Source organism: Lonchura striata, chromosome 10 (genome assembly GCF_050655825.1).
Source record: "Lonchura striata isolate lonStrDom1 chromosome 10, ASM5065582v1, whole genome shotgun sequence".
NCBI classification, from domain to species: Eukaryota; Metazoa; Chordata; class Aves; order Passeriformes; family Estrildidae; genus Lonchura; species Lonchura striata.
The window spans coordinates 13,135,835-13,150,651 of NC_140712.1; the positions used below are offsets into that span (position 1 = coordinate 13,135,835).

Consider the following 14,817-nt stretch of genomic DNA (forward strand, 5'->3'; position numbering starts at 1 on the left):
ATATATGTGAGCTGTACAGAAAAGGTTTGAGCCTCTAGAGGTTTCCATTACCCCTTGATTTCTTGCTATGCAAGATACTTGACCTTCACATATCCAAAGTCCTTAAAGACCAACTACACCACATATTTTGTCCAGTTTAGTCCAACCTCAAGGTCCTGTGTCCCTTTACAATGTTACAGGTGACAGTAGAGGCTGGGATCAGTGTTTGTGAAAAGTGGGACCTGGGTTTGGGCCTGTGAAGAATCACTTACTGCCTGATGGAGATGCTTTGTCTCCACAGGCTATGGCCCTGTGGAATTGCTGCTAGACAACAGTGCTATCAGTCAGGATAAAAATTCCCTCAATAGCTTAAACAACCTACTGAATACTTGAAATTCACGTGGAATCACCAGTGATCTGAAAGGAAAACACTTCCTGGACAGAATTCCTCACTATTGATTGTTCATTCAGATATTCTGATTGATTTTGGTTTTCTGGCCTCCAGCACAGTAATTAATTTTTTTCTTATGTCAAGCTGGAATCAAGTTAAGTCTTGGTCAGTGCCACCCAACATTTGAGGTTAGGTGGTAGCACAGAGAGTCTGAAGCCTGTGCTGTTGTTAAACCTGTAAAGCATGACTGACCTATCTTTGCAGAGTGTTTCTTACCCCAGATTTCCACTTGATTTTTGTTTGGTGCTGCTGGGATGGCTGTCCTTAATTGCTGTGACCTAATGCAGTCATAGTTAAAATGGTTCTTACCTCTCACCCACCAAAGGCTTTTATCCTTTTATCTTCTTGAAGCCTTTTCTAAAAAGATTACTTACTTAAATTATCACATGAAAAATAAATCATACCATGATGCTTCTTTGCCTTTCTGTATAACTTTCTGTCCAGTTTTGTACTCCGAAGTGGTTTAGCCTTGGTAGAAATATCTGTAAGGCAAATAATTTGAATCATGTATCAATAAACCTTGCCAGAGTTTCAGAAATTTAATTGAAGTTTTTTTCTGAGCTTACTCAGTGACTTGAGTCGTGAAAGCTGACAGCATAAAAGTGGCTGTATAAACTTGTATAAAAGATATAAATGAATTGGAAATTACTACATGAGAATGATACTTTGGACCATAATGGGGAAAAAAATGAAGCCACAAAAGGATGATAGTGTTGAAAAACCAGAGGCAAAGCATTTGTAATGCAATACTAAATATCACAATTACATTTATGAATGGCAACAATATGACTAATAGAGTTAAAATTAAACTATTTTAGAGACATTTCAGAAAGCCACAGGACTAGATGTAATGCTTCAAGCATTACACCTAGAGTGTAAAAAGCTGCACAAAATGAAAATTCAATGCTGACAGTGGGCCAAAGCTGCCTGCACCAAAGATCATCATTACAACAGCATTAATTAAAGCCTGCTTGAGAAGTAGTTGTTAGGGACAAGGTGAGGGGAACCATGGCACAGTGGGCAGTAGATCATGGGAATTCACTCAATTTTTGGAGCAATGGCACTGCCTGCTGCCTGGGGATCATCCAGTTGTGCACTGGATGTGTTGGTCAGGAAAGCTGGGTGGAGAAAAGCCCAGCAGTGCTGGTGACCCAAGAGCAGCTCCAGCTCTGAGTGAAAGGGCCTCACTCCAGGCATTTGCAGTTACATCATCACACTGCTGAGGTGAACCACCACAGCAGCCTGAAGGAGTGGTGGAATTGTTGTGTTATTCCTAGATTTATCCTGCATTTCCCTCATTTCAGCAGACAGGCCAATGACCTCAGTCTTGGGGGAATATTGCATGGAAACACATCTGCTGCCCAAAGGCATCAGCAGGATACAGAGAGAAACAAATATGCCAGGAGTGGTTCAGTTCAGACTTTTCAGGCTTGCACAAATGATCAGGATAAGGTTATTTATGTGAATGATCATCAGGAGACACAGAGGGAAAATATTCTGGAAGAGCTGGGAACTAAACTGAGTTACTGGAAGAGAACAGGTTTGCTGAGCTTTCAGGATCATGTATGGAAGTTCATTAACTGAAAGATTCTTGCAGTAGGATGGTTTTAACTGCTCCTACTGCCTCATTTAAATATAAGGAGGAATTTTCTGCAAGCTTTTTGTGTAGACCTGATTCTGCCTATTTCAGGACACAAGACCTTCAGAAAAATCCCAGCTGGGACACCTCCTGAGAGCAAATTCCTAAAATAACAATCACCAACACAGAGCAGTAATCTACACCTTTTATTTTTAGACTTATTAAGATCCTGGTGTGGAGGATAACGTCAAGTAAGAAGGAGAAAAACATGCATGTGATTATATTTTCAAGCAGTTCCACTGTCACAGACCTATTCCTCTGCTGCCAGGAGGAAAGGAAGTTGTTCCAATATTCATTGCTCACTTTGGCTTTTTTTCTTATCTTAGGAAAAATATTTATCCCTAAAGAAAAGCCCGTAGAAACCCGCACAGAAGAGAAGGTGACCCTGGATCCAGAACTAGAAGAGGCCTTGGCCAGTGCTTCTGATACCGAGCTCTATGACCTTGCAGGTGAGAAAACATGCAGACAGGATCCTCCCACGTGTCCAGCTCTTCTCTGGCCAGACCTGCCCCAGGAGTGTCTCGTGATGACCCCTCAAGCCCCTGGTGCTTGTCTGATGGCTGGCCAGGCCATGGGCCACATGTTGCCCAGGATAGTTGAAACGGGACTCAACAGCTGCTGCATTTCAGACTTCTCTGCTTAAAATGGATGTGTCAGGCCAGGGGGGAAGATGAAGCAGCTCATGTGATTTGGGGAAGGGAAGGTGGACAGTGGACTGCAGGCTGGGGTCTGGCACTATTATGGAAGTGACTGATCCTACTGTATCTGTGTTGTTTGTAGCATACTACAGCTACCTCCCTACCTCTGACATCCCAAATAGCCAGATAAACTTGTTACAGCATGCATGGATAAAGATCCTGAATCCATGAGGAAATTTGGAATCTAACCCCTTGAATGAGAAAATTGATTGCCAGGTGATTAGACCTGGGGATCTTCACCACTTCTGATTATTTTCCAAGGGTGTTAATATCGATGAGCTTCCATAAGAAACCCTGGTGGAAATGCCAATGCATTAAGCTCATCACATGTACAGTGAAGTTCCCAGATACACCAAACAATAGAACATACGAGTTATAAGAAGTTCAGGTTGTATATTAAGGGAGGAAAGTGATTAGGAGTGTAGCATTGAAACAGTTTACCCCAAGAAATTGCGGGATTTCCATCCCTGGGTGTTTTCAGACTCCAGCAGACAAAGCCATGGCTGACCTCATTAATGCTGGCAGCACTCCTGCCTGAGGGCGAGGCTGGACAAGATGACCCACAGTGGTTCCTTCCAGCTGGCACTTCTGGGACATGCATTCTACATTGACTTGATTGTTCAAAAATCTGTATTGAAAGTGTCTGTACCTCCAGAATTTGGAGCCCAAAAGCCTCTCCCTACCAGCGGGCATGACGCACGCAGTTAACATTTTATAAAGGGGGTCTTGTTCGGGGAACTAAACTACAATTTGTAGCAGATACTTTCCTGTAGTCTGTGTTCCTGTCATTAACATTGTATCCTCTTGCTGGTGTTTACCCATTTCAGCTGTTCTTGGAGTGCACAACATGGTCAACAACCCAAAATTTGATGAGGCAGGAGCCCGCGGTAAAGATGGAAAAGGAATCGTGAGAAGTAAGCAAGCAGATTTCTCTTGTGGGCCACATGTCATCATTAGGGACTTCTACACCTGTAGGTGGGGTCTGTTGATCTAATTTAGTGTAATGTAACTGGGCCTAACTTTGATTGATCTAATTAATCATTAGGTGGCTTTTTAAAAGTAAATACAATCTTAAAATTAATTATAAAAACAACAGTAATATACAAACAAACCATTCCTAAGGAAATTTGTTTTCCTGGATAGCAGTATCTGGCTCTGCAGAGGAATTTGAAAAAGTGGGAGTATTTGAGAGGCCAAGACATATAAATTTCCATTCCATTTCAGTTTAGGCAGCAGGCAGAAAACAGAGTGAGCTGTAGCTGAGAATTGGCTGCAGTTCAGGCCAGGCCATCTTGCCCCAAGTACCTACATTTACACACTTGAAAAATTACTTGTAATCACTGGGCTCAAATGTGGTAGAATCCCTGTCAGAGTCACGTCTGTGACCAGGGTCACCTCGAGCTGCAATCACTGGAGGCAAACACTGCCTGGATGTGCTCCTGCCCCAGCCTCTGCCTCTGATGTCCCACCTCCACCTGGCTCCTGTGGCAGTGCTGCAGTGCCTCTTCTGTGGCTCCTTAGGGACACAGGAAACGGAATCGTTCTGGAAATCCCCCAAGAGAAACAGCTGTAGTTACTAAAAACAAATCCAGAAATGTTTGCACTAAATAAACAGACCTTTGGTGAATGTGATCTTAGCTCAGCAACCCACCGGAGGCTGGATGGAGGGAGAAATGGGCACATCTGAATTCCAAGCTCTTCTTGAGAGCTGCCAAGCCTTGATCCAGAGCTTGTTGCCTCCAGGCCCTGGATATCTAGTGGGCTAAACTTTACTTTTTAAGACAAAACTGTGGAATGCCCTTTCCTAGGGAAACAGTACTAAAAAAATGTTTTCTTCTTCTCAGGCCATGAGAACAGCAGCTGTCTTTACCAAGGGCTTTCCTTTCCATCTTCCATTGCTAAAGGGGAGGTGGGAAAGTAGACAGGACACTGTGTCACTTCATTTTTCTCAGGATAAAGCTGCTTTGCAAACCTTCCCAGTGGGGGCCCTATGTGAGCTGCCATCTATCTCATAACAGGCAACTGCATGCATTACTAATCCTCATAGATTTCAGAATATTTTTGTTGTACTAAGTCAAAAAGTCAGCTATGTGAGTCAGCTAAACTATGCTCCAATTGCAGACCTATGAACCAGAAAATCACCATCACATCACTGTATTCTTTGGTCCAAAAGCAATACCTTTCCTTAGCTAAGGGAAATGCTTCAGTAAAAATTTGCTCATCAATGTGGCAAAACAACACCATGATTAAAGAAACAAGAAAAATTCATGGAAAGCAACAAGAACTAGAAAATTAAAATGCCTCCTGACTCTAGACTGAGTACACTGTGATGTCTAACCTGAGGACAGGGTGCTTGTGTCTCCCCTGCTCCCAGTCTGGCAGGGTGTTGCCACAAGTGCAAAAAATGCTTTGCTTTTTTGTTTACTTTCTATCCTTGCATCCAAAGTGAATTCTCTAAATGTAGTTTTCAATTCCCAACTGCCTAGAAAGGCTAACATGGCACCAGGGATATGTGAGGTCTCTCAGAGAATTAGTAAAAAAATATATATATATATATTTGGGATCAAAGGGAGAAGAGTGAAAACCAGCTCAAGGTTTGTCTATGACCATCTCTACTATGAGTATGAGCTCTGAGTAAGATGTGGTTTACTTTTGGCCCGTGATATGGCATGAACTTTAACCCATTGCAATGAACAGCAATGTGTAGTACACTGAGACCTGAACACAAATCTTCAAAACCTCTCCCTGTCTGCAGCATAAAACAAAAGGATTCAAACATACTTGTGGTCAGCAAAATATTCCTTTTTTGCTTCTAGTGGCTTGGGCGGTCAGGGCTAATAAATTAATCTCCACAACTATATGCGTGGGAATTAGATTGTATTCTAAGCTAATTATGTTCTGAGCTATGATTTTTATGCATCTCTGAGAATATTTATAGCTCATAGCTTCCAGCACTAAATACCATAGTTCTTTGGAACATGACTACTCAAAGATTTCGTAAATCTTGGTGCTGGCAGACAGACTTACTTTTCATGCTTTGATAGTTTTATTATTTAAAAAGTGCAGATGTTGCAATTTTACAAGAGCTAATTGAATTTATAGTAAGGCTGATAGTATCAGCTGAGAGGAGGAAACTGAGGGGCCTCCTGCTCATGTTGCTTTATGTCTATTCATAGGTGCAGGGACATTTACTTACTAATATAGTGGGCAAGTTCTGAGCACACCTTTCTTTACAGATACTAGACAAAGTACAAAGCAGCTTTTGCAGAATATTACATCCCAAACAATAGTCGTCAAAGCTGTTTTGGCTCCCATTAATTGTACAGGGATTTTTATAAAAAGGAGAAGTTTTCCCATGACAATGCTGCCCAGCCTGCCTGACCACAGCCTCCAGTGACAGCTCTGGGTACACAGGGGGTGCAAAGGGCATGGCAGGGATTAGGGGGGATAACACTCCTACTTGCAGGTTTTGTGGTTCCCATAAAGCCTTCTTAGACTGCTGCACTACAAACCTAAATGGGAATTGAACAGCCAGAGTGATGGTGCCTGTTCCTGGGTTGACATTTAATGAGATTTTGTGTTGCAGATGTGGTGAAAGGTGAAAAGGTCAAGCCCATCTTTGAGGAGCCACCCAATCCAACCAATGTGGAAGCAAGTCTACAAAGGATAAAAGCAAATGATCCTAGTCTCACAGAAGTTAATCTCAACAACATAAAGGTAGATGCTGTGTTTTTGTCCATGTCATCATAGGAGGATTTATTAAAATGCTTCCAAAGCCTGTGCCTTTTATCCTCACATTTTGTCTCTCTTTATTGTTCAGAAAAAGCAAGACACTCAGGGAAGGGCTGGGGAAAGGACTGTTGTAGTGGCTCCAAGGTCATCAATTCCTGATGCTGAATTAAATGCTGATTAAATGCCCAAAGGGTGACTCCCTTTGGCTGCCTTTCTCAGCAGATTGTAAAGGAAGATATCTCATGGGCACTGTGTAATCATCACTGGCCAAATTCAATGAGCCCACTCAGGCAACTGGAGGAGGAGCTGGCAGGTGGAGACTGAACAGCTGGCAGAGGAATAGAAAGTGGCTCAGGAGAGTTGGGCTGCCTTGGCCTGCCCCAGTTCTGGGCAGCGCTGGCATTGCAGCCTGGCACAGGCACCCCCAGCCTCTGGGGCACACTGTGCCCACTCTGACACACTCCTAAAGGCACCAGGGATGCTTCCTTGCACGGACTGTGGTTGTTCAGCAATCAGTTTCATAATAATTAAAATCAGCAGTATGATTGGCTTTCCTAACTATTGTCTTTTTACTCTAGAATATTCCTATTCCAACACTGAAAGAATTTGCAAAAGCTCTGGAAACCAACACACATGTGAAGACATTCAGCCTTGCAGCTACTCGAAGCAATGATCCTGTAGCTATTGTAAGTTTTAACATTACTGGGAAAAAAGAACCACAACAACTTTTAAGCAGGTCCATGTCTGTTTTAGGATACATTCTTTATTTTCCCTTGCAGGAATGCCCTATGGCTATGCAAAGTAGAAATATAATATCTTCTGATCTACCTCTCCATTCTTCTAAGCATATTTATGTTTTATTTCTTGTCGGTACAAAGCTGTGTTTTGCAGATTCCCTGTTATTCCCTGAAACTTTCAAGATGTTATGTCATGTTCCCTCTTTTTGGCCCTTCAGGCATTTGCAGATATGTTGAAAGTGAACAAAACACTGAAGAGTCTGAATGTAGAATCCAACTTCATCACTGGGACAGGGATTTTGGCGCTGATTGATGCACTGAAAACGAATGAATCCCTAACAGAGATTAAAATTGACAACCAGGTAAAGAGAGACCATTGGGGAAGTTCACTTTTGTTTCTCTTTTATATGGATTTCCCAGAGGGTTCTACCAGGGGACTCTGGCAGAGTCAAGGCAGCCTCTGTGGCTCATTCTGCAGTTCATGTCCCCAGCCAGTGCAACCAAAGAGTGGAAAACTTCTCAATAAAACTACTCAAAGCCAAATAAAAAAACTCAGGGCAAAACCTCCAGGGATGGGATTCTCTGTAGTTTGCAGTCCAGTACTTAAACACAACCATTTACTTCTCTCTCATATGAAAGCAAATGTTTCCTTTTCTTTTGGGGACACTTCACTACATCACCAACAGAGGCAGCAGCTTGGGACAGCTGTAGAGATGGAGATTGCCAAGATGCTGGAGGAGAACTCCAGGATTCTCAAGTTTGGATACCAATTCACAAAACAAGGTCCAAGAACCAGGGTGGCAGCAGCTATCACTAAAAACAACGACCTGGGTAAGATGTCACTACATTTACTCATCATTTCTTTGTGTGAGCCAAGCCCTGATCTTCCCAGGCATAGCTCTCCCTGTCTGTACATCCAGATGGAATTTTGACTACAGCATTCACACTGCTCTGTGTGAGGGGAGATGCAGAACTCTAGAGCAGAAAACAGCAAAGATCGTACTGGAATTAGGAGCCACTATTTTTCTCCTGCTCCTTCTGGGAAGGGGAGTTACTTCAGCCTTTTCTATGGAATATCCTAAATTTCTCACTGCTCTATCAGCTGTTCTGGCCAGTAAATGAGGAGTCAAACCCATCCTGTTTTTTCAGAGGACACAGAAGTCCTGACTTTGTTGTCCAGCCCATGATGGACCAAGCCTGCCCAGCCAAGGGAGCAAACCAGACCCTCCTGCTTCTGTGGCCTAGAACAGGCACAGACAATAAAACCCTGCAAGTGTCACCTGAGTGTGACATGCACACCCTGTGTGCTCAGTACACAGAATACAAAGGAGATGACTAGGCAGAAGAAATTTAGAGTGAGAAGGGGGAAAAATTTAAATTTTGTATTTTTAATCAGTTCTGCTTCAGACTGGGGTATCAAACCTTGATGACTTTGTGGGTTTCAGCTTGGGTTTCTTTCTGTGGGAACTAAGATAAAAGTTCAGCTAAAGCCTTTTTATTTCATACATACTTTTAGGGGTTTGAAATTTTAATTTTTAGCAATACCTAAGCATTCCAACTAGAAACTATTTTTCCTAAAATTATCAGTGTCCAGAAGGGCATTTGAAATATCCCATCTACAAAGTGAGAAAAACCCTTTCCCCCCATTATTTCACCACTTGTCATTAGAGTTATGTCCTAATCTTAATTTTCCCATGTTTGTGTCGTTTGGTTTTGTTCAAGATTTTGTAGGACAGAATTCCTAAAGGAATTCAATAAAATAAATGAACAAAACACTGAAAGCAGACACACATGACTGATGCTACACTGCAGGCTTTGGAATAATGCAGTCTGTTTGCCAAAAAGGCATGATAAAAAAAACCTCCTCTTAGTAAAGTAATGAGATGTTTAGCAATATATTGTTGGTATTGACTTTCTGTGGTGAAAAGCATTCATCCATCAAGTTTTACTGCTTTGTTCTGTGCTTCAGCTGTTCAATATCAGGAACAGGACATGACACTGACATAACACTAAATTTTGTATCATACAAACAGGAAAACCTCACAAATCTTATCTGGCCAGGTCAGAAAAAACTCAGTGCATTTTATTAGAATGTGGAGTAGCAAATGCTGCCCAACTAAACCTGCTCTATACCAGGTATAATATATCTTAGGAGCTGTAAAAATTCACACTGCTTGTCAAAATAATCCTGTCCATAACACAAGGTTTACCACTCTGCTTTGCTAAACGGCAACTTCAACCTATGTGGTTTCCAGTGAAAAGCCAGCGTTAATTAACTGACTGTCTGATGGTTGATCCAGTCAGAGCAGGTGAAGTTTAAACAGGTCCAATATGATATTTTTTGCCAATATTAACAGTATTAAGCGTACTTCAAATTATTTTCTAAAAAAATATGATTATTGTTTACCTATAGGATACACTGTGCAATTACAGAAATTACTAATTTTTGATGCCTAGAGCTTAAATAATCCACAGCACTGCAGACTAGAGCAGTATTAATTTATCTGGAACACAGTGTCTTTTAAAAGAACAATAAAACTGTAATAAAATCTAAATGGAATCACTGGAAGGAAGTGCAGGAAGCAGTGATTTTTTTATCATCTAGCAATAAACCTTTAGCTCAGAATGTGATTTTTGTGGAAAATGCATTGATGTGAACACTTGGTGCAATTCTACAGTCTGCGATACAAACAATGCAGTTTAGGTACAATTATTTTATGGAGCATTACGGTCTATGGTATATATTGATTGTGGTATTTGTGGGCATAATTCTGAGCGTTTCTCAGGAGCTGCTCGCTCTGTGCTCCATGTCCCGGGGGCTGGCTGTGGAGGAGCTCCCAGAGGGCAGTGCTGACTCTCTCCTTGCTCTGTGCAGTTCGGAAGAAGCGGGTGGAAGGGGAGCGGCAGTAGCCACAGCGCCGAGGACACCAGGCAGGACTGGAGCCCACCACCACTGCAGCCTCAGAGTGCTCACTGCTCAGAAGGGAAGGCACTGGAAAACTATTACCATGGGAGTTGCTGATTTCTGTTAATGTCTCCTTTTAACCTTGAAAACAGAGCCTGCACGTTTTTAATTTTCATGGTTAATTTAATTCTTATGAGAAAGGTTCATAGTTGGTTTGATTTTAATGAAGAAAATGGTTTGCAGTATCTGAAGCCAATATGCAGCATCTTAACCATGTTCCTGAGCATAACATGACTCTGACCCTTATTTTAGACACTTTTTGATATATGAAAATATGACCTTGAATATGGATAAGGGATTCTCTGCTGAAAATAGAAATTTTAGGGCCAAGTTCTGCAATGCCTTATGTTTGTGAATAATCCTTACTTATGTGTATAGTCCTGCTGAACTGAATCCTGCAATGGGCTGCTCCCAGGAGTAGAACTAGTGATGCCAGTACAGGTCTGCAGGTTCACACCCCTGAGCCTCTCTCCTGCAGTGGGATCTGGGCAGCTGGACCCACCTCGGAACAGCTCCTGCCACCCTTGTTGGGTCTGCACCCACCCAGCTCCCAGCGCAGGATCACGCCTAGACGTACACACGTTGTCAAAGCGTACTTGTTTACATAAGCTTAGGTTAGGTGGATCATTTTGCAATGTTACACTGATGGTTTTTATTCTTACTCCACATTGTAAAGTAATATTAGTGCTGCCAATCCTGTAGACACTGAATGTTTTGGGTTTTTTTTTCTAGGCCAACAAGTTTTTGTTTGCTACTAGAATGCACAGTTTACAGCTAGTGATCTTAACCTAAACAAGTATTCTGAGCAATATTTGTTTTGCTTTGAGCCATGAGTTTGACTTTTTTTAGTCCTGTATTTATATACGTTTGTTAGCATTATAGGACTGTTCTCAGGACCTTTTAGATGAAGATTAATTAAATACTTAATCCAAGAAAGCCACTGTGCTACCAGGGAAAGACACTAAAGACGTAGTTTTGACAGCTACATGCCTGACATTTATCTGCTGCAGCTGAGGTTTGTCCCTGCATCACAAGGCACATGAGTATTCGTGCCAGTGTTTATCTGAATAAGGGCAGATTTAAGCTCATGCAGAAATACTTTGCTAAATCATGGCTTTAACTTACATGCTGGACATTATCTTAACCCAGTGGAAAACACTCACGAAGCAGCAGCTAACCCCAACGCTCAACAGCGTCAAAATTTCAGTAATACTTCAGTCTGATGTGTCATTTTGTGTATTTTACCATCTAAAACTACTCTCTACCACAGTTGTATCACTGCCAACAGCTGACTGACAGGCAGAGGTTCATTTTGGCTCCACGGGCACAGGCTGTGAGAGCCAAGGGACGCTCAGGTCAGAGGTGTCACACACCCCAAGCTTGCAGAAATGCTCCTGCAGGCAGCGCTGCCACCCGGGGCACTCCGGCCTCTCTGAGACAGGGATGAAGCACTGCTGTGGGCAGTGCTGGACACCTCAGTCACTGCAGAACTTGCAGGAGTGGCTCAGGATTAGCAGGGAAGCTGTGGGGTGCTGGAATCAGAGACACGGGGAGCCCCGGAGCAGGCAGTGCTTGGCACGGTTCCCTGAGTGATGCTTTCACCTTGCTGAGGTGTGAGCTAGCAGGATGAACCCTCCCTCTGTGCCTTTTGTAAGGGAAAGGAGAAGGTGCAAGGCAAGGCTCTTCCTGTTGGATACTGGTCTTTGTAGTGGGGCCCAAAGTGAATAACACTTGCTGAAATCCCACTTAAAATACTTGGCTGAAGTGGTCTGCTGAGCTGGGATAAAAGTGCAGTGGCCACAGTTTACTCCCCCAGCAGCTCCCAGTCTCTACATTTTCCACTTCCTTCCTTCCCCAGAATAAACTGAAACCTTTGCTTTGCAAATAAAACAAAACACACAGGGGACTCTTGCTAAGGTTTTCCCTGGATCCATGCAGGATTTGCTGTGAAAAACTTTGATCTCCTATTAAAAAAAATTACAATTTCTGTAATACAGTCATAACTCTGCATGGGCTTAAATAGAATCCTTAGAAAACATTTGGATTACAAGGGGAATACTGGGCTTTGCACCATGAAGTTTCATGGTGGGAAGAATCCTCATCCACAGCATCTAAAGATTATGTTACTGACAACCTTCAGTGATAGGAACCACTCTGCCCCTAATTTCTTGTTCGTTTCCTTTGCTCCAACCAAGGGAATCCCAATTATCAATCGTTTGAAGATTTTTTAATGGTTATTTTTTCTTTTTTAGTGGTACGTATCTGTGTTCAAGGGAGACAAGTGCAATCCATTTCTAGTCTTAGTTGCCATTGACAGTGTTGGTATTTGCATGCAGCAGTTTCACAAGGATGGGCTGGTCTGGCTGCTTCATGGTGTCTGCAGCATGTCCTGGATGGCTTTGCTCAGAGCCACACATGAGCTTACGCAGTCAGGTGTGATTTGCAGCCCCAGTTTGCACTGAGGTACCTGGCTGGGGAAAGCTCTGGGGCTCTCCATCCCCTCATCTGCCCTTCCCTTTGCAAAGCCACGGTTCCTCTGAGGGAAGAGCCTCACCTTTGGAGGGATCATCTCCAACTCCAGCCCCACCATGAGTGAGGAGACAGGGCCAGAGCTGTGCACCCCATGGCCAGGACCTGGGAGCCTGGCTCCTTCCAGCATGTGTGAGGAGAGCTCCCAATCCCTGGCTGTTTTCTGCAGGCAGCTGCTGCCAGCCCCTGCCAGGGGGCTCAGTGACCAGAGATGTCTTTGTTCTGCCTCTTCTGTGTGCTCCACACAAGGCCTTGGCTGTCACCAGCCTTGAGTGTCACAGGTCAGACATTGCAGCAATATAAAGATCTGTTGGATGCAACAACAGCACACAGTGGTGATGCTTGGAGGCAGATTTTCACACTACTACAGGATTATTTAGCTGGTTAAAAATCTCTGCAACTAACAAAAAGGGGGGCAGGATGAGTTATTTCATATCCTACTTTCAGACAACATCTGCATTGTCAATGCTAAATGGGGAACAAGGACAGAAAAGTCCCTTTTTCTTAAGCAAACGTTCAGGAGTAACTGTCTATTTTTGCACATTGCTTCTCGTGTTGACTGCTTCAGTTTGGTTTGTATTTTTTATACAGGTTTTTTCATGGAAATGCTCAACTTTGTGTGTGTCCTAATGTCCCTGTGAAGTGTAGCGTGCACTGAGGACCATATGTGTACATGTATAAATGGCAATGTTAGCTCTGGAACAGATGTAACTGCATGCGCACAGTGTGGTGCATATTACTCAAGAGGAAGAGAATTACCACGCTATGTAACAGTGACTCCCCAGCATTGTGGTTTTTCTAAATAAACCTTCACAAAAGATTTGGATTTTGCAATTTTTCATGGGTTTGTGACTTGAATTGAGCCCCCGTTGGTGCTCGGACATCAGATTAAACTGATTTCTCCTCTGCAGCTCTTGCAACTTTCACTCTGCTGGATTTCACCTTCTCAGGTGGAGAGACTGGTGGTATTTCCTGCCCTCTGTTCTCCACAGTGTATCTGAAATTTCCATATGGCACCTCATTAGAACCTGACACCAAAACACACGTTTTCTTTCACATTATCCCCAGTTCTAAGGTTCAAGGGACTCAGGTGCATTGCGGAGTGCCTAAAGGCCTGGACTGAGTTAATGAGTGGTTAACATGGCCCTTAGAACCTGTGCTGCATGACAAAAGAACTGCCAAATACACATAGCTGCACAGTGCATAAGGACAATTGAAAAGGAAATGTCATTTCCCATGGACAATTTGTTCTCCACAATCCCAGAGAACTTCACAGTTAACCCACAGAGAAATAAAACATCTTCTCTACCTATTTTAAGACCACCTTTACTTATGGCAGTACTTTAACTGTGAAATCTCACAGTATCTTTCTTCTTTTCATCTCAATGTAAATGAGTGGATGATACTTCAAGAAAATGAGAAAATCTCATACTGAAAGAAGAGGAGGTATCTCAGTATGTGGTTCTGCTGGGATTTGCAGAGTCTAAATCAGAAGAGTGCTCATGGGAACTATGCAGCACAATTCCCATATCCTCACTCATAAGGGAATCAGAGAATACAGCTGCAGAGAAGCTCATGAGGTCCTGCACTCCATTTCCTATCTCTCAGAATTTTATTTCTACATAATTCATAGCTTTTACCAAAAGACCAGTTTTAGTCCTGCATTACAGGGGTTGTGTTCAATTCCCTTGGGATTTTGAATATAAATGTAGTATATACCAAAGAACACACCTTATCACGCTGCACCTTTTGAAAAATAATGACTTTACAAAGAGAGGATTGATACTATTCTTAGTCTCTGAGCATACATCTTTATATCTTTCCTATTCCAATCAGTTCAATCCTTTCCCAAGCCTGAGCAACAACAGTGCAAACCCTAGTGCTTCATATTCTACCAGGAATTCCAGGTCATTTTCCCATGATATGGAGTGGCAGCCTGAACTGCAGGAAGCTGCATTTCCCACTGCCCATCCATCCCCTGCTGTTGCCATGCCAAAGGTCCCTCGCTTGTGTTCTTTTAATGCATCTACCCAAAAGTAAAATCTCCGTTTTGAATGAAACAGAGACTCTAGGGAGTTTTAATACAA

At 42.7% G+C, this 14,817-nt stretch overlaps 1 protein-coding gene across 5 annotated transcripts in view; it reads left to right on the plus strand.

The window, feature by feature from the left end:
• LOC110474227 (tropomodulin-2) overlaps positions 1 to 13,550 on the plus strand; it is a 34,694-nt gene extending 21,144 nt beyond the window's left edge. For all 5 annotated transcript variants that reach the window (XM_085588763.1, XM_085588762.1, XM_021537448.3 and 2 more), the window contains 7 exons: positions 2,396 to 2,518; positions 3,595 to 3,681; positions 6,354 to 6,484; positions 7,078 to 7,185; positions 7,455 to 7,598; positions 7,923 to 8,067; positions 10,112 to 13,550. In XM_085588763.1, coding sequence (XP_085444889.1) covers positions 2,396 to 2,518; positions 3,595 to 3,681; positions 6,354 to 6,484; positions 7,078 to 7,185; positions 7,455 to 7,598; positions 7,923 to 8,067; positions 10,112 to 10,146 — 773 coding nt within the window. In that variant the 3' untranslated portion in view covers positions 10,147 to 13,550. The remainder of the gene's footprint in view (positions 1 to 2,395; positions 2,519 to 3,594; positions 3,682 to 6,353; positions 6,485 to 7,077; positions 7,186 to 7,454; positions 7,599 to 7,922; positions 8,068 to 10,111) is intronic.
• Positions 13,551 to 14,817: the final 1,267 nt, after the last annotated feature.